Consider the following 20,769-nt stretch of genomic DNA (forward strand, 5'->3'; position numbering starts at 1 on the left):
AGGAGTTAATAACATATTTTGAAAAGTCATGTTCAGCTTTAAGTTTCAGGGTTTAAATCCTATCTTTAAGATACCTTATAAATGTGATGCTGGTGCTGCACAATATGATCAACTGCAGACACGACACAAACCTGGCTTTATGCACCCAATTTTTGATTAAAAAAAGCGGTCAGCAGGTGAAGATTTGCCTTAAGAACAGTTAATGAGCAGCAGAGTTTTTTATTATGTTCACTTATGAAAGACAGCACTAAAATATGGAATCAACCAATAAAAGATTTGTAATTCACATACATTCTGTAAGTCAGAGAAAAGTGGAATTAGATCTGAACCTACCACCACTGATGAAAACAGGTGTTCTCCAGCAATCTGGTTTAGGTCATGTCAAATCCTCTAGTTGAGCATTTCTAGTATGGAAGCACTCTCTAACAATCCAGAGTAATTTTGAAAGCATACTCTAATCACTTTCCCTACCTGAAAGCCTGGCTTAAATTAATGTAGAATCAACAGCAGCACTTATCCTAAAGGGGTGTTTGAAGGCCTGAGTGTGGGAAGCTCTCAGGACACCATGTTATCACTGCAAGCCAGACCAGCAATAATTCACAAGGATTTGTCCTGTGGAACATCTCCAGCCCCAATCCTGACCGACGGCGAGATGAATTCTCTGTTGCAAAGCCACATCCATGACCACTGTCACTGCAGCAGAGCCCACACAGTATTACAGGCACTGTCCTTCCAAAAATGATTATTAAGGAGAACACAACCAGTGTCCAGCAAAATAAGGACTGCAAACAACATCTGTTTATTTAAACCAAAGATAGCCCCGCATTCTCCAAAGATACTGCTTTTTCCTTGATCCCACCTATATTGCTGGACATTTTCTGAAAGGCTGGAATTTCTATTACAGTGCTATGGTTCCCGCAGGGAAATAGAGCAACTATCCACAACTCCTCAGTGGAAATGTAGAAGTATCCCACTTTGTTGGATACGCTGACCCTGGCAGCCACTGGTAGCCTCAACACCTGCTTAATTACCTTCCCATTACTCAGAAGAGTAATCCCCAGCTCATGCATCAAAATTCGGCCACGGCGGATCTCCACTTTGGTCTCCCCATCTCCTAGCTAACATGATCTTTCCAAGGGAGACAGGTAAGTATAGCAAGATGAGGTATAGATAAGCCTATAGGTGGCACTCTTGCCCTGACACAAGACTGAAGAACCATGAGGCGCTGGTCCTCCTTTCCCTTACGAGCAGAGGCCCATGTCAGTTAAGAAACCCACTAGAAGCATTAAATCCACAAAGCACTTTTAATGAACATTTTCGATTTTATTGTCAACACACTTAAAAACAGAAACCTATGTTCAAAACAATTATTTCTGAGAATACTGAAATACAAAATATTTCACACAGAAGTTTGTTATTGTAACACAAACAGAAGTGAGACATAGAATATGCCGATATGTATTATATGTGCTCCAAGTCATCACAAGTTTAAGAACTGTACCACTACAGAATTGTCACACAGGCTTGGAAAGTGAGCATTTGACTGGTTTTAAGTATCACCTCTGCATTTCTAGTATTACACATTTACTTGGAAACTTCCTAGCAGTGGTCAGAGAACATGATAATTTTGTCTTCAAGGTTTGTTTTGAAAGCACCGTGACAACAGACTGTTCAAACTACTTCCTTACAGAGGGAAGTCTAAACAGAGACAATTATTGCAGTTATGGCTTTTTAGGGGTAACGTTTATTATCTATGACAGGTTTGTGAATATACAATAACAAGCAAAATCAGTCTTTCCTGGTAGTTCCTCCTGGAAAGCAAAACCAGCGTTGCCGATTTTAAATGTGTTCTTTTTGTACTAAAGAAAGCAAACTCTTATATTCTATACAAAATGTATGTGCTTGGCCAGGCACTGACCAGCTTTCCCTTCTTCTAGATTCTGTAAAACTAAAACTAACCCAAACATGCAAAACTTCTTTATTGGTTAGCAGCAAAGAAGTTCTGCCAACTTTACACAATAAATAGGTTTTTGCTTAATTTAAATTTCTTTAACGAGTTGTATCAGACAGTGACACATGTACCGTGCTCCATCACCAAGACCCTAAGCTTAGTCAGAAGGGGAGAGAGGAATGGAGCAAAGGGAAAGGAATGTCTGCTCTAAAATGACTGAAAGATTTATGCTGCACTTTGCTTTCCTCTTAAAGGTCCTGAAGAAAGGTTTTCTAAAGCTACCTCAAGGTTACTTCTCACACAAGCAACTCGGTTCAAAACTCAATTTTGAACAGCATCTTTTCCTGAAAAACTGAGACATCCCTGCAGTCCGACACTTAATGACATTCCTGGCTTGTAACAACACAAATTCGTCACTCTCCTCTCCTCATCGTTTGCTCGATCGCTTTTCATGCTTATCCTTTGTGTGCTGGTTCCTGTTTCGGTGCCTCGGAGGAGAGTAGCTGACTCTCCTTCTGGACTGAAAACTGGGTGTGTATGGGTGAATTCTGCGTTTCTTTGGTTTTTCTTCTTTCCTGCTTTTGTTTGGCTCAGGCTCCTTACTGTCTTCCTTTTGCTCACGTTCTTGGTCTTGTTCTTTTTGAGATGGTAACGTGTTTTTGATGGTATTAATAAGAAATCTTTTATTTGTACCAGCAAGAGGACATTTCAACCTGTAAAGACATTTAAAAGTGATCAAAAGACAAGATAAAAACATCCTGAAACAAGTCTGAGATTTTAACTTCAATAATTTTAGGACAGGTTTGTGTTTTTGGCTTTCCTTGCATGCCACCTAGTGTAAACTCTCAGTACAGAAAGATATGCTCAAGGTTGTCTCCATTCTCCCTTTATCTTACTCTTTATAGGATGAAAATTATTCTACTTGAACACAGTGAAAATCCATGTGATTTTCACAAGGTAGTGTGTGCAGGGGAAAGCAGAGGATGACAATATATTTTAAGGTTGACGGTGCTTAGCTTAGGTATTCAGGAATCAAATATTTAGTAACATATTCTAAGTCAAATCAGAATGGTTTACAAGATCATAATCTAATAAAGTCAGCATTATTTAACGAACTGAGACATTCAGAAAGTAAAAGATACGCTTGCGTGAAGAACCCAAACAGCTGTAGTGATAAAACATATACACAAGGCATACCAATTTTAACTTGTATCTGGCAACCACCATACAAAATGTTTAATTTCTTTTTCTTAAACAGAAAGGATACTTATCCAACACTTTTCCATTGTTTCTGACTTTCTCCTCTTGCAGCTTAACACTTTTGCACAAAATTTATCAGATAGTTTTAGTAAACAAGTACTGCACATTTAATTTATCTTGTTGGTATCAGCTGTACTCTATTTATTCCCAATTTATCATCTCCTAAAGAATGGAATGAGAAAAAACAAGTTTGAATATATTCCTGCAGCAAGCAGAAATCACTCTGAAGACTTTGTTTACAGTGGGAGCCACCATGGTGTTTGTCTTCGCAACATTTCTGAGACTGCATGCTAATGGAGAAGTTACGGGATTACTCTAAAAAAGCAGAGCTGTTGGAGATCACAGTGCCACTTACTGAATCAACTATGGCGTCAATGAATCCCAACACCACAACGTTAAGATCATCTGTTTTACTTGAATATTTTGTGTAAGTGTAGAAACTATACCCATACCATTTAAAAACCTTTGACACCTCTGAATAATCAGAGGTTTCAGGACAACAATAAAATTGTAACGAAGATCCCATCTGATTATTTAGCATACTTCATTACTTCTAACTGGACATGGCATTCACCACGGTGTTTTGCTTCAGGTCTGCCTACTAAGCATTACTGATAATTGTTCTTGTCCTACATCCTCATGAACTTATGACAGTCATTTTAGAAGTATACATTAAACATTCACACTGTTTTATTTCCGCTAGGTATTTCTTGACACATTTCTACAGCATAACTAGTTTTACAGTTCTCTAAACTTTCTGCATATAAACCTACACCGTTTTGCTCAAATCCTGGTTAAAAAAAAACATAAAAAAGTCTAGATATGTATCTAGTATAGCTGTTTTGTAAATTAGAGAGACAGTATTTATCCATTAACTGTATTACTAAGTAAAAATACAAGGCTAACATATGTCAGTATAATAGGGTTTCTATTTCAAGCTACATCAGCTATGAACATGGTGCTGAACATGCCATCACACAGGTTACACTCAAAACATAACACAAAACAGCCAACATTTAAGTCCTCTGTATGTCTTACTCCAGCATTAAACTGTTGTACCTCAACACTTCCTACCAAGGAGGGCAGCTTTCTCTTGCCTGCATCCAGGCAAAAAACTATTTCACGTTTGTCTCCTTCCTCTTGATTTTTCTTAAAAACTAATGCGCTGATTAAGCACTAATATATATAGCACCAGAATGAGACAATCTGCCCTAAATAAGTTCACCTTGCTGAAGTATTTATTTCTTTTTGGCACTACGAGTGCTACCTGAGCTATACTAAGAACGAAAACTGATGCAAAATGCAGGGCTTCAGAGTCAGCTAAGAAAGCCACTAGTTCACCGTCATACAGTGATAAAAGCGAGCCACCGGGCTTTCATGGAGCAGCAGTAAGTTATGGCACTGAAGAGAAACATCAGTCCTTAGTTTTATCGACCTCAGACTTAAATTCTGCCTTTAAGTCTTAAGGGAAAGTAGATGTATGGCACATGCTATATTACACATGCACACACACAAGCCCATAATGTTTACATATATCCATGGTATATGTGGGACTGTGAAGATTAAAAGTGAACTGTATTAATCCACTGATATCTTTGAGACCATTTCTAATGGTGAGAAAATTGCAGAATACTTCTACAGTTGACCTCCCCAAAGACAAGCCTTTGGCTTACTGTAGGTCTGATCCTGCAACGCCCAATTCAGTGACAGCTTTGCCCTCAATGTAAGTTCTGAAGGGCTGGGAGGCAAGCTCAGCCTATGCAAGGTGGAACGCAATACTGCTGACTACTGAACAGTGCCACAGAACAGCTTTTAGAAGATTTAAAAGAAAAAAAAAAAGACATGTTAAAAGAACATTAAAGTTCCGAACTGAAGCGTGCCTGAAGCAGGGCTGCAGGCATGACCAAAGCAAGCACGCAGCCTGCAATTCTAGAGCAGTCTTGTCTACAAAACGGACTCCAGTTCTGTAGCAGTGTGTTCACTCAATGTAAGGGTTCACTTTTTGCTTTGCATGCTCCAGTAAGCTAAACCAAGCTGTTCTTACCCACAGAACTTCATCCCCCTCCACAGACAAGTCCCACACACCCCAAAATCTCTCCACTATGCAATGATGAAGTGTCAATGTCGCATTTTGAGCAAGAAAAAAAGATTAAATCCATTATTGCAAACATAGGTCAAATCTTGACCCTACTTTTGACATTTTAAGACAACTTCTGTTCAGTAACACAGGATTTCCAGCCAATACCTGTCATCAAGTGTAGCAGTGCAGTTCAGCACAGAAGTGTATCATACAACTTTTATCAGTAAAACACACTGACACCACTTAAGACACAAGAGTACAGTGCCATGCGCCACAGTCTTTTCTCTGCTGAGAAACCGGACACATCAAACAGGCTTGGCACAGTCAGCCTCGGCATATGGAGTAAATCAGATCTTTCCAGGAAACAGTTCATTATACATGTGAACTTACAAGTACATTTCTACCACTTCCAAACTGCCATGGAAAATACAGTACTTAAGAGTGACTGAAGGCAAAAAAAAAAAAAAAGCAGCTAGGGGTTGTTTTGCCAAACCAACTAATCTAGGCTGTTATCCCTTCACAGGGGATCTCACAAAAAGAGGATGCCTGGGACAGCACTGCAAGCCTTTATGTATGGTCTTGGCAGCTAGATACAGCTGGCAGGACTTTGGGTGGTAACCTGTGCCCTGATCACAAGATTTTAACATATTTACTTTGTAACCTCTGTCTGTACCCTGTTTCTCCTCCTTTTCACATTCAAATGAAAGAGATGTAGCGGAATCACATTGCAGTGTTTCTGCACAGTCATGCAACACCCATTCAAAGACAAGATGCAATACAGCGTTTCGCAGTTCCGGTGCTGCCAAACCCTTCAGCCTCATCTTCATTATTTTGTATTCTGTAATACTTCTAACAGATTTGGTATTGAACAGAAAGCTATCTATAGGAGTGAAAGCAATTTTAGGATTGCTTTACAAGAAATAGGGTTAAAAATAATTTAATGCTTCCAACATTTATCATCTTTTTGCAATTTCACCTGCTCTTACAATGCAGAACTGAACAAACCATCCCAAAATATCCTGTTTTCCATATCTTATTTTAGGTATTTTAGTAAGCAGAGAAGATTACATTCAGTTCAGCCGTAGCTCACTTGCTACCAGCTTCTTTGAAGATGAGGCCTATACATTGGAGAAAAAAAAATAATAGCCTCTAGAGCTTGTCCACACAGTAGCTTTTGTGGCATTTTTAACTGCCTTTCTCAATTAAAGCAGAACCATCCCTTAAAATGGGACCTAACTCCACTGCTATAAGAAGCTTATGAATTACATACATAGGACCGACAAAACCACTTAAGGAAAGCTGAGCTTTTAGCTTGATTTTACCTAGACACACAACAGAAATCCCAGCATCTTACAACTTTATTCCATCTGATGAATCAAAGATACATTTATCTAACCATTTCAAGTGTTCTTACACTATTTGTTCACAACTTCCCACCCTGGATCCAGCTGGCCCTTCAAGTGTTACCTTTCAGACAGCTGCTCTGATATCTTTTCTCATCTCAGAAGTTCCAGCATCACAGCAGCATCACTGAGATTTAGCCACAGATTCTGCTCTCTTTTCCTCAATGCTTCAGGGATTAAGACATCTTAAAAGGAGGATCCTCCCTTCCCCTTCTCTCACACATCTTCTTACTTGTGATTAGTTCCACTAATGCTTGAAACAGACATCATCAGCAGGATCTACATCATGTGGTATCATAAGGATGTAGAAGACCCCCAAGAAGAATCACTATGGCCATAGAGTGCATACAAAAGGAGCACTGCAGGAACGAGAAATACTGCGGTGCTGACAGCAAGAATCTTGAGGACATCCAAGGAACAAGTCAATACTTAAGAGCCAGTAATGCAAGATCTACAAATACCAATATCCAGTATTTCTTGGATTAATTTGCCATGGACCTAAACACTATCAACCTAAGCAGTCCTGAGAGCATGGAGGCCTGTGAGCTAGGACTCTTAACCAACTACGAGCTCATGCAGCCCATTGGCAATACTGACAGTCGCTCCATGTCCAGAGAGTCTCAGATTATGTCCCTTCCTGCATAAGCTCTTGCCCGATATCACCACCAGCCTCCCTGTTTGGGACAAGCCTTTCTTCTAGTGGTATCTAACCCCTACAGGTTGCAGCACGTACCCATGTCATACACAGCAAACTTGTAAGACAATGTAACATTGGCAAAACATCCCCAAACTGGAAGAAATACTAGCAACACTGCCCCATATTTCAAGGCTGAGTCTTTGTATCAGAGACTGTGGACTAAAGGATGACCGCTTGGAACATTTTCTCTGTACCTGTCAGCTATGCTAGCTTGGATGCTTGCAAGTTAGGCTCAAACAGCAGCTGACTATCCATCTCACACAAGGAGACAGCAAAAAGTTAGGTAGGGGTGCTCGAGGAACTTCTTCAAGCAGTACACTTGAGCTACGGAGAACAAATCACTCTGGACAGCAACAGAGCAGTGGCTTGAACCTGAAAGCAGTCCCAAAACAGTGTTGAGAGGCTTGCCGGCTAAGGTTTTGCTGCCATCAACACCTACCAGGAGACTCTACTCCCTTGTAATTGTGTGCACAACATAGTTCCCTGGGAACGCCACCTCCCCACACACCTCCCTTTAACCAATCCATGTCAAATGCCACTGACTCCAGAAATCTATTTACCAGTATCCAACGGCTGCTGGAGAGCAACATAAACTGGAATCAGCAAAGTATGAGCAGTAGCAGCCTCTGCTTCTCCTTACCCAAAGACAGATGGCAGAACAAATCTTTTCTTCACAGGCCGAGTTGCTTCAACTATCCAGTGCCAATGCAGGATTGATGGCCTTACACTAGATGTCTCCGGGGTTTGTGCATCTCTTCTCCAGGACTCCTCTGACAAAGGGCTGAGGAAATCCCAGAAGTCCTCATGAAACACACCTGTAAGCATTTTGAGTTTGGCAAGGAAGGAAGGTTTTGCGTTTTACCTGTTAAGACTGTGCTTTTAGACAAGTTCGTGATGACCTTGTCTCTTTGCTTTCCTGGATTTGGTCTACTAATATACATTTTCATGTACTAACTTTTCTGCTCATTTCATTTGGTATCCACAAAACTCAGAGCAGCAGTTACCTTCCTCTCAGTAGTTTACAGTTGCAAGGTTACATGTCAGTCCTGGATCTAATCTCTGAAGCCCTTCAGGATTTACCATAACATCAGTTACATCTGATGGCATTTTGCTGGAGTGTGACTTCAACTGAGCATAGTTAAGTTTCCTTCCAAATATCTTACTGGTTATCTCATCTCCCACGTATATATGCAATACCTAGTTGTTGGGCCAGTTCAGAAGGACCAGAACAGCACAATGGAGCATGGAATATATTAAAGGGAAGAGAGCAGTGGCAACTTCCAGCTGCTGTTCTGTCTCTTGTGCTTACAGAACTAGACACCAAAGACTTATTGGGAGTCTGCCTATGGGGAGCTTTATACCTTCCTTACGGCCACACACACCAGCTGTACACTAGCCTATGCCAAACTATGGCAGCAGATTTGTGACAAATGGCATTACTACCAGTCACTCTAAGGATAAATTCAGAGAGGGAAAAATCCCTGGAGAAGTGTCATATACAAAAAAATCATCTCTGAGTGCAGGATATCCTGAGCTGCAGACTGCCCGAAGCTGGGATAGTACCTTGAGGAAGTACTGCTACTTTCTTGTACTTTTCTTCCTCCATTTCCTAGGCACTGGCTATCAGCCACTGATGGAGACAGGGCACTGCAAAGATGGATCCTTTGTTTGACCCAGTATAGCTATTCTCATGTTCCTCCGCAGTTGAAAGGATCCTTACTTCAACAGTCTCAGTTCAGGACATCACCATGCCAATCCTTATGTCAACAGCCTTCCTCTGCCTGAAGCCTTCTTGACAATCCTCTCCTCCCACGTCTTTAACACAACCCTGGCCTAGCCAGCCACTATTTCACTCTAGTGGAATCTGCAGCTGTTCTGAAGAACAGGTCACCCTTGGCTATCCCCTCCTCTGGCAGGTCTTGGGCATCAGGCTTTAGCAAACTGCATGTTACCCCGAGTTGATCATCATAGCCAGTTAAGCAGGACCACTACTCTTCTACAGACAAGGAATAAGAAGTAGCCGGAGCCAGGAGTAGAAGCCCATACACACTCCTGGCAGGTATTCCAGACTGCACAAGCAGCAGTGAAGTTGCACAGGGACACTTGGTTATCTCCCAACAGAAATCTTTAGTCTCCATACCTGAAATTAGCTTGCAAATTCACAGTAACTGGATCCATGCAACACTTCACGGTGCTAATTACCTGCATTGGTTTCCCTGGCCGTTTGGCAAGGCTGACAGGGTAAAAGCAAGCTGCATCAGGATAGCTATAACCACTCTAGGGGATTAAACCAATTCAACTATTTTAACATAGAGGGTATAAACTGCACCCCTAGCAGAAATACTGGGCAAAATACACAAAAACCCCCAAACGTGTTTAGAAAACATAAAGGATTAACTTTTTTCAGCAAGACACTATTTTAATCTCTTCAGAGCTACTAAAACAAACATAGCCAAAAAATCAGCTGAGAACTTCATTAGCAGTGCAGGCTTATCTTTTACTACTGTTGGTGGAGGAAGCCAAACCTTATCTACAAATGAGTTTAACACAGTCAACTGGTGCACTACTTGTGTGGACATCCCTAGATCTGATAGCTTCTTATCGAAGTCATATACATTATTTTAAGATGAATGACTCTTCTCAGCATGTTATTACTTCTTTAATTACAATTACATGCATTACATTCCATGATAATCTAGCTGTAAAAACTGAAATACTGCATTGAAGAATTAATACTGTATTTCACTTAAGATTTAAATACTGTGATTCTTTTCCCACTTGCTATACAAATTAGCCCCTGGGTTTTAGGGTTTTTCTTAGTATTAAAAAAATACCTCCTTCCCAAATTGGATTATACTTCAAGTTCATTTCTTCCAAAATTGGATTATACTTCAAGTTCATTTTTGGCTGCAATTTACACATGGATTCTCTACTAGCGGATCATTTTTTTATTGTTTTAAGGGTTTAGGTTTCTTTGTCAGGCTATGAATTCTTTTAACTTAAACAGAATCTAACCCAGTAACATGTAGCCAGTATGTAAGTACATGCACACTGAAGCTACCCAGTATTTTAAAGACTCACGAGGTTCCAATCCAAACTTTGCAATTCCATTTATTATAAGGAAATACTATTACAGAAGCTACTCCCAGCTTTCCAATTGCTTTGACTTCAACACATTCAGTCAAGCAATTTCATGTAAACAGAATTTACTTTAACTTCTTTCTTATCTGGACTCAAACTTTTGCCCAGACGAATTAATACCTGGGTGGAGACAAATTATTTAAACATGAAGCAAATTAGAAGGTAGAGACTTCTGTCACGTATTACATGTAAAATCTATTTTGGCATTCATTTCGTCTTGGCACAACTTACCAACCCATAGCTCCCATTGTTTCAGCTCTGGTTCTCCCACGTTTTGCCTCTTTAAGTAATTCTTCCACAGCCTTCCTAAATATGAGGAAAAGAAAAAAGTTACCACCTGTGGAACACAAGAACTTGACACTTCATGCACTTATGTAAGTAAAGTGGAGAGCTTCTTCACTGTAATGAATTAAGCAATAGAGAGGCTACCAAAATCACCTTGACTTTCTTATTAAGATAATTCAGATTCCTATGCACCAAGATTAAAAGAAACATTTTGACATATTAAAAGCAATTAAAGCTGTTGCAAATACAACAATTGCAATACTAATGGAAGAGTAGAAATAAAGTGTACAAAACTGGTGTACCACACTGAAAAGCACAGTCCCTATCACTTCACCTTGGGAATGCTCTTCCCTGCTGTCACTTCACTTAGGTTCTTCCTAAAGTCTTTCAACCACAGCAGACCTATTTTGAGCACAGTTAAACACCACCAGTAAAATAGCAAGCAGTCACATGACAGTAAAATCACTGCAACTACCAGTTGTCAAACTGCACTAGCTTTGTGTAACAGTGGAAGAAAAGAGCTCATCTTTGTAACTATGATCCACCACCATCCAAAACGACCAACCTTTATATTATCAGCATCTTCTAGAACAAACTGACCAGACTAACACTAAAGCAATTAAATAACTATGCTCACATAAAGTCATTGGAGTGTAAATTATGCAAATTATAGATAACTCCTGCAATGTCAGTCTTTCAGTTCTCTTTACGAATTTATTTCACTCTCAAAACTTAAGTAACTGCTCTCAGTACATGGTTGAAGTTAATGGAAAAACCAATGCACAGATAATATCAGCCATTTATTATATAAATTGAATGTATAAACTAACAATTTGGTTAGTTAACTGTAAGCAACTATATACATCAACCAAAAATAACTGCAAGACAGAAAAGGAAAGCTATGCACCTGGCCGTAATACCCAGTATATGAAGCTAAGCATTAACAACACTGACATGGGTAAGACCGAAGGCTTGAGGAACTGAAGGTAGGAGGTAATAAAGAGGGTATTTATTGTCTAGCTCTCCCAGCTATGATGGGCCAGATGGCTGCTGGCATTTGGACTACATGAGCAACACAATCATCACCTTGATGTGTGTGTGTAGACTGTGTAGACTGTGCAAAAAAGGTTAACTGCCAACAGAATTCAACTCACACTTCAAGGAAGCCATGTCCCATCATGTTGTTATGGTATTATCAGCACAGCAGGGTTTTGCTGCTTTGCCACAGATTAAAAAAAGCCTGAGTATCAATTTTGTTGTCAAGCCAAAATTGAGACTAGAGAAGTCAGAGTCATCATCTAATAGCAGAAGCAGGTCTGAGAAGAAAAGTAAGCAATTTACATGGCAGGTCCATGTGAAGATCTAACAAATTAATGCTGGGCTCTAAACATCTAACAGAGTGGTTTATTACCATTTAGGTTATTAAAGTCTACATAGAAAACACAAGAGATCTTAGCTTTAAATGCGTATACTGCACATGCATAACAGGGAATGAAAATAAGCAGTACATAATTTCCTTCAGTAGCTAATGAGAAAACATTATGCAGTTACATAGCAGCCTACATCTGTCAGTCTAGATCTAACCTTCAGTTTGTTACAGTCTTAACATAAGCCTTTACCAGCTCCCTTCACATTTGTGATTGTGGATTCATTCATTCATTAGCATAGACTGGTGACATTTTATAAACACAGACACACTTTTTCTTCTGTCTATATTGCTTTTGGGCATGCTTTGGTTTTCCCTGGCAACAGAAAACAAATTGGTGCTAAATGAGTACAAGTGTAACGTGCACTAAGGTGTAGCTACTCTTTCTACAGTTACTCTGCAGTTCTGCTTGAATATAGTTTTCATATTTTATAGTTACAACCAGCTATCACGGAACTACTTCCTCACTTTATAGTAATTTCTAGCAAGCAATACTTTAGCTAAAGATTCCTAAACAAGCCTCCAGAATCAGTCACAAGTTCTCAAACAACACATAAATAATCCTTGATCAACTTACATATATATATTCCTTTGTTCCAAGGGGAAACCATTCCATCCAGCAAAAGCTGAGATCTGTGCCAGACAGACATGCAAATACTCACAGGTCATAACTTTTCCTTTGAGAGTTTGCATTTGAAGGGCTTTGCAAAGGAAAGCGTCCAAGACTTCCACAGAAACAATAGTAGAGAAACGCACCAAAAATTGTACTATTGCTTCTCTGTGCACTAGTCTATTAATGGCACATTGGTTTAAGGTTCCTCACAGAAGTTTCTCTCTCTCTCTCATATAAGGTTATTAGTATGATCTCAGTAGCAGCTGGGCTTGGGACACTTCAAATCCTTTTTTAAGCATACATCTGACTGCGAGGACATGTTGCATATCACAGGCATTCATGGAAACAGAGTATCTGCCCAGGTAAGCTGTCACCTCTTTGAGTTACCTGCACCCAGATGCCAAGTACAGCGTCAGCAACCTCGCCAGCTACTGCTGCCTTCCCATATAGGAGCAGTGGGGTGTGGGGGATGGCTACTCCCCAAGAACAAAAAAAAAAAGGAACACAGGCTCTACCACTGGAACAGGGGAGATGTTGCATACACAGATCTCCATAAAATTATGGCAAAATTTATTTTTTCTCCAGACCCAAAATTTGGTATTTGAGCAGCCTGAGCTAGTTTATAGTGATGACAGCAGGAACACGTGGCCTTCATAAAAGCTTGTCCTGAGCCTTCAAACAGCAATGTCAGATGAAGGGGAGGAAAGAGGGGGGGAGGAAAAAGTGTCCGACTTTTACTTACCATAGTTACCAAACTTAGTGATTCTGTTTTGAGAAACCTGACTAGGAAGCAGATTAAAAGCCTGTCATTATTATGATATTACAAAATCTGTCATTATTTTATAATTAAAATCATAAACCAAAGTATCTGAATTACAAAGCACTAATAAAACACACACATACGTATTTTAAACAGCTACGATTCAGTTTTAGGGGAGACATCACAGTAAATTAATATGGTGACACCAATTCTATTAACTTAGGTAGGAATTACAAGCCATTAAGTATTTGAGACTTTTTTTTTGTTCTCTGATTAAATCAAAGATCAGACTGACTTGGCATCCATCTTAGTAGCCTTATAAGTCGACATCTTCCCTTCTTATTAAACATTGTTTCCTAATATTGGTCTTTCAACATGACTTTTATTCACTGCACCTTTACAAAGCCCTTTCGACTTGCACAGACAAATGAAAAAATGCTCAGATTCTCTTTGAAATAATGCATTTCCACTCACTGAACTTATATCCTCTACACAAGTAAGCCAAAAGCTTAAAAGCTATGCAAACAAGGTTTTTACATTTGGTTTTAGAGGCCTCTTGGGACTCAGCATTCCTTGCTCTCTTCAGTTTTACAGCTTGGTTACAATACAAATAGTCCTGTGGCTGCCAGCTTCAATTCCAACAGCAGCAGCATGAGCAAAGGGAACGCAGCACGCAATGTTCACATGAGAACTCAAATACTGGGGGATTGACAGAAGGGAAAATTAGGGACAGGGCACATTTGAGAGCACTGTCATCATTCTGGCATCTTTGATAGCAAGCACCACTTAAAACGTGCTGTGGCAATCCTTTTGGAGCAATCAAGCTTAGCTGCAGAATTACAGTAACATGAAGGTGTAAGCACTCATGTTTATCTTCAAGAGTATGGTCCAAGACCTATTTACATTTCTGAGGGATTAGACCTTTTCCTCTATATTCCAAGGTTACAGGCAAAGCTCTCGTGGCAGAAATCCTAGCAGCTTGCATCACAAGTGCATGTGCCCAAAAAATGGGAGAATGTTAAAGGCTCCGAAGTCAGGCAAAACCAGAGGTATCTTCTATTCCTCACTCAGGGAAAGAGCTTCATCACTTTTTCCAAAAGATCAAATAGATAGACTGAAAAATGAATAATTGGTAATAAAGAGGTATGCCTGATACAGTTACAGGCAATGAAAACACCATGTCACTACAGAGACCACCCAATGTTTGTAATTACAGACCACTCTGTTAGGAGAAGATAGATCACACTGGATCTGACAGCCGTGAGAGGTGAGGCAGCTGCAGCACCATGCCCAGGTCCAACTAGTAGCAGGTTGAAAATCTACTCCCAGCAGGCAGATGCACACACTGCACGTATGCACCACTGGCCACACCGATCACGGACAGACACACAGAGTGCTCACACCACCAGCTTCATCCTGCTCTTCTCTCTGGCCAGGCATAGGAGCCCCCGAGGCTTCAGCCCAACTCCAGTTGCTGGTATAGGCCATCACACAGAGCTGGCTCGGACTCCCCTGGTCCCCCAGTACCCAACCCCGCTGCGGTCTTGCCCATAGAGACAAACAGGCACACACACGTGTCTCACCCCCGGAGAGCCCCTGACCCTACAGTCTCTCCAGCAGCTGGCCAGGACTCCCCGCTGCCTCCGACAGCTAGCTCCTCCTGTGGTCTTGCTCTTAGAGATACACATGCTCACCTCCCAGCTCCCACCTTATTCACCCACTCACCAGCTGATCCAGCTTGATCTTCACTAGCAGCCACACGCTCCCTCGCACACCCACACTTGCTCCAGTACTGCAGCACAGATAAATGGGTCCCCAATCCCACTCCAGTGGCTGACACTTGGTTTTACTCACTCCATGAAGTGTTCTCGGTTGCTGGCACCCAGCCTTCCAGCCCTGGGCATCCAGACGTGCACTTGTTCCAGTTACTGGCACCATGGACACATGGTCCCTCCAACCCATGTTTTGACTCTAGTTGCTAGCACTGAGATGCACACCCTCTCCCCTCAAATAGAGTCCCTCACCCAAGAAAGAGTTAGAAAGGAATTTAACAGGAAGACAGGACAGACTGCGCTGATCAGGCGCAGGGCATGGCCAGACAAGTGTACCAACCAGCAGCCTATTCACACACGACCAGACCTTTTAATCCCCTTATTCCTCTATTTTCCCACTCTTGCTTCTCTCCAAATCACCTGAACCCATCACTTTCCCTGCCTTTGGTTCCTCCCCTACACATCCCATAATAAGCATTCTGCAATCTCAAAACGCTCTTCTCCTGCATCCCATAACGCGTCCTGCACCCCTGGGCAGCAACACCCTTATGTCCCAAAGGCCCTCCAGCATTGACTCATCTTGATGGGTGTCACGCCTGGAGGCTGAGGCTGCCTCCTGAAACCAGCCCTGGGAGGTGCCCAGAGAAGATGTTCATTCCTCCGAGTCCTTACTGTGACTTCTCACCTGCCACTGTGCCCCCCATGGTCCTCTGGGCTCATGGAGATGGAGCTCTGATGGGCTGGTGGCTCCTGGGATGGGCTTGGGAAAAGCCAGGGCTGGGCACTATTTGGGCTCCCCCATCCACCATGGTCTCTCTCTAGTCCTCTGTGGGTGTGCCCAGGAGTTTTCGGCACATCTCTGTGCCAAACTCTGCCATCTCCACCCATGCCATCATCTCATTAAAGATCCCGATGAGAACTCTAATGAAAATATATCTACTGGAATTGTGTCACAGCGCACAATTGGCTACGGAAGTGCACAGACCTGGAGCAGGAGGGCAGCGTTCATATTCAACATCTCCCAGAGTCAGAGAGGGGACATCTTTATCAAACGCATCTTCGTGAAAGACCTTCATGCATTAATAACTGCTTGCAGTCTATACCACTACTGTTCAAGCTCAAAGGCCAGGCTGCTCGGCCTCTGCGATCCCCAAAATCATGCTTAAACCTACCTCCTGAGGCACTCTAGGTCCTGACAGCAAGCTGCAAGCCCAGGAAAAAAATTAGCAGGTTTTCTTGTCAATTTTCTCAAAGCGGTTTTATGCTGACTATACAACTTATTTTTAACCATGCATGGGACTGGAAATAGAAGAGGATGTTGGTATTCTGATTACATCTGAATAATTAATATCAAGACCTTCAGTCAAGTAAAGGACTGAAGATACTGCCTTCTACAATAAAGGAATGGTAACAAAGGCCAGCGTTATTTCCAATTAACTCCTGTGAGCTGGTTCGTCCTATCTGCTCACACTTACTAAGAAAACTGATGAAAAGGAATGTCAAGAATAAAGCCTAAGCCACAACATTAAGAGCAAGAATGAAAAAAAGGCACTAATATGCCACAAACTTCCTAACGTTTGTTCAAAGGCAAAGACACTTCATATTGGACACATGAATGGTCCCATTCTTTGTCAATCAGGTTTCTTACTTATTTAAATATTCTATTTGTCATTCCCATAGGTGCTATTTGCAGCACATTTCTGTGCTGATATTCTCACCAGCTTGAGTAGTGAACACACCACTCCATTTCAAACACCAATTTTAGCTTGCAGACCACTTTTTTTGCCACGAATATGGGAAAGAATGGCATACTGAATCCTGACACTTTGATTTTAACTGTTAAAAACAACAGTAAGAATTACCAATTAATTTCTCCAAGGCACAAAGCTTATTTGTTAAAAAGTATAACTGGGATGCCTGTGCAGCAAAAATATTAGACTATTGATTCTCAACTACAGGCCTCTTGTTACAGAATTATAGCATTGCTTGTGATTCAGAGCAGCATCTCCTTAGGAAACACTTAATTCGAAGTAAATAATGATCCAACCAAGCTTGGTAGATACTTCTAATAAGGTATGGTATCCAAGGTTGTGAAATATTTATAGCTGTTGAATGACAGAACAGATTATGGCAGGATTTGGACACACAGTATAACAAAGCCACTTCCTTTATATTCTCAGAGGAACAACGTATTTTCTGTGCTTCTAACACACAGAACAACTGTGACGACAATTTAGGAAGGGGACGGGGGGAAAAAAGACTTCTTTGCATAGGGGTGAAAACGGTGACCTCTGTAATATCCCAGAGGATATTTAGTTGAAATTAAGTAGGAAAAGCAAGTACACGTGCTTGCAGGGGAAACAAACTAAACAGATCTAGTAGCTGATTTGTAACCTTTTGGTTTTTTTCACTCACTCTTGGGTCATATCTTCACAATACCATTAATTATATATTAACAGAATTTAGCCTAGAATTTTCTTAGAATCACACAGTATCTCAAGAGTCTGGGTCTTCACTGACATACTGGCAAGTTCACAGGAAAAAAATGTCAGTTCATACTTCCAACAAAGGTTATTGGGTGCGACAGAGCAGAGGCAATAATTCAGTAGAATGTAGCAAATATTACTATTTTACACACCTGTGGTATTTACAGCTTTTAGAGTTTCAAAATCCAGAGTATGCAACAGTCACATGGTAACTTGCGAGATAGTATTCAGCTTCGGTAGTGACTATCACTTCCTATTAAAGTGAGGAAAACATCAAACCCAAGGCCAAGCGAGAGTCAGACACAGTAAAACTGAAAAATAATAGCAGGAAAACGTGGCAGTAAGGACTAAACAGAACAAGCAAGATGAAGAGACCTCTCCTTAGATAATAACAAAAAAATAGGACGCTTAACAGATCACTGTTTGGAACGCTGGGACACAAAATTCGCTTCAGACCTGAGAAAACATGCACAAGAATAGTTACACTTCTTTTTCTCGCGTGGTAAATTAAATAAGAACGACGCATACAAAAACCTTAAGCTGTTATTTAAGACTTGTGCATGGCAAGACAAGCCTGAATTCCGAGACAGACTAATGAAAATATTCCAAATAAACCCATTTTTAAACACTAAAAAATCTACCTAAAATAGCACTGTGGCTACAGAACAGAAATGCCATTATTTGTATGCTAAAGCCATATTATAAAGACCCTAAAAATTATAAACGCTAACTACCATCGCTGTACTACTCACAGAAGAGTATGATCAACAGGTCATTGAATATGAAACTACGGAGTAATGTCTGTAAACCAAAGGATAAAGAAAGGTCTGTATTAGACTCTTGAAGACTGTACGGGGGAAGCATGTTTAGAGTAAGAAATTCCCAAGAATGACATCCAAATGCATATAGCATGAACTGAATTCAGGGTGCTACTAGCAAAGCGAGCTGTTATGAAAGCTGAGGGTATGAAAAAGCCGTACAAGACAGAAAGTGGTAATCATCAAGTACACTATATTGTACTTACAATGTGTTCAGAGCCCATTAAACACATACAGAGGTGAACGGTAGCATGGATTCAAGAGACCGGGCAGCTAAACCCTACCGTGTACCACTCGGTAAGTAATACTGAGCTTCATCCTCATTATCTACCATGCTGCCATGGAAAAGGCATAGCAAATCCCGACTCAGCTTGAAACTATGAGGCAGGATAAAACTTCAAATCTGGTTCCTGGGAAGGAGAGCATCAAAAGGAGACTGTGGAGCAGTCAGCTATAACTGGTGAGCGAGTGCCTATGCCCTGAACTGCCCGGAGGACCCCAAGTCCCCAGCACGGCAATAGCAGCCAGAAGACAGACAGCATGGAAGAACAGTGAGATGGTTTCAACTTCCTATGAATGAAAAAGGTTTAAGTTTGGAATGGCACTAGTAAAAACAACATTTATGCATATATAGAAAGAAGCTTTTAATTATTAAACTGATGAGCTGAGAGCAGAAGTAGCTTACCAAGCATTAAAAGCCTCTTAGAAAGCATTATGCTCTCCAGCCCTTCCACCACCCCAGTGCTATCGCTTTTGTCCCATTTAAAATACTTGCCAGATATAAGCAGAAACAAGTTATTTTCTATAAGCACTCTCAGACACGGTTACTTAAAAGTTAATGGAGAGCACCACGGGGAGAACAGTTCAGAAAGCCTCTGGTCATCACTTCACCCTAACAGTTTTAAACAGCCATAAGAAATGTTCAGTCACTCGCAAAAAAAAAAAAAAAAAAAAAAAAAAAAACCCAGCACGGCAATAGCAGCCAGAAGACAGACAGCATGGAAGAACAGTGAGATGGTTTCAACTTCCTATGAATGAAAAAGGTTTAAGTTTGGAATGGCACTAGTAAAAACAACATTTATGCATATATAGAAAGAAGCTTTTAATTATTAAACTGATGAGCTGAGAGCAGAAGTAGCTTACCAAGCATTAAAAGCCTCTTAGAAAGCATTATGCTCTCCAGCCCTTCCACCACCCCAGTGCTATCGCTTTTGTCCCATTTAAAATACTTGCCAGATATAAGCAGAAACAAGTTATTTTCTATAAGCACTCTCAGACACGGTTACTTAAAAGTTAATGGAGAGCACCACGGGGAGAACAGTTCAGAAAGCCTCTGGTCATCACTTCACCCTAACAGTTTTAAACAGCCATAAGAAATGTTCAGTCACTCACAAACAAGCTTGCAAAAAAAAAAAAAATTAAAAAAAAAATCCAATAACTACAAATAGGATTATTACCCCAAAAATCTGTGATATAAACACCTAAGGTCTATTTCTAAAGCAAAAGTAAGAGCGATCTGCTGTGACTTGAGTATCCAAACATAGAAATCTGCATTTTAATCTCAATGTTTGCTTGGGAACACTGTAACTCAGTACACACAGCGAGATGAATCCTCTCGTCCCAACAAAATGCAAGGTAAAAAGCAATTTCATTTGTTGACAAAATAACTGCCAAGCATTTTGTATTATTCCATACAAGGAACAGGGCAATTTTAACAATTGGTCAACTGGCACATCTCCAACACTGAAAATCAAAATTCGTAAGAACAGAAGTTTAACCTTTTTTTTTTTTTTAAATTTTACCAAGTACACTTAATCACCAATTTATAACTGTTGAGAGATGAGCCACCTAACACTTCTCAATCGTGTTTCTAATGGTATCAGCACACATCACAAGAATAATTGAATTTTTTTTTTTTTTAAATAATGGATCTTTTTCCCATTACGTAGGAAGATTTATTTTCTATTGCAACTCCCCCCCCCCCCGCAGCCAGAGGGGCTGCGGCGGAGAGGGGGGGGAACCCGGGCTCGGGGCCCTCCCCTCCACCGCCCGGACCACCCGCCGCCTCATGCCTCAT

At 40.8% G+C, this 20,769-nt stretch overlaps 1 protein-coding gene across 1 annotated transcript; it reads right to left on the reverse strand.

The window, feature by feature from the left end:
• Window positions 1-1,292: 1,292 nt before the first annotated feature.
• Window positions 1,293-11,162, reverse strand: POLR1D (RNA polymerase I subunit D). The gene is made up of 3 exons (XM_009290224.1): window positions 11,152-11,162; window positions 10,764-10,838; window positions 1,293-2,664 (listed from the first exon to the last, which is right to left on the reverse strand). The coding sequence occupies exons 2-3, from the start codon at window positions 10,778-10,780 to the stop codon at window positions 2,379-2,381; spliced, it is 303 nt and encodes a 100-aa protein (XP_009288499.1). The 5' UTR covers window positions 10,781-10,838; window positions 11,152-11,162; the 3' UTR covers window positions 1,293-2,378.
• Window positions 11,163-20,769: the final 9,607 nt, after the last annotated feature.

This window comes from Aptenodytes forsteri, unplaced genomic scaffold (assembly GCF_000699145.1).
Source record: "Aptenodytes forsteri isolate BGI_AS27 unplaced genomic scaffold, ASM69914v1 Scaffold155, whole genome shotgun sequence".
Lineage (NCBI taxonomy): Eukaryota > Metazoa > Chordata > Aves > Sphenisciformes > Spheniscidae > Aptenodytes > Aptenodytes forsteri.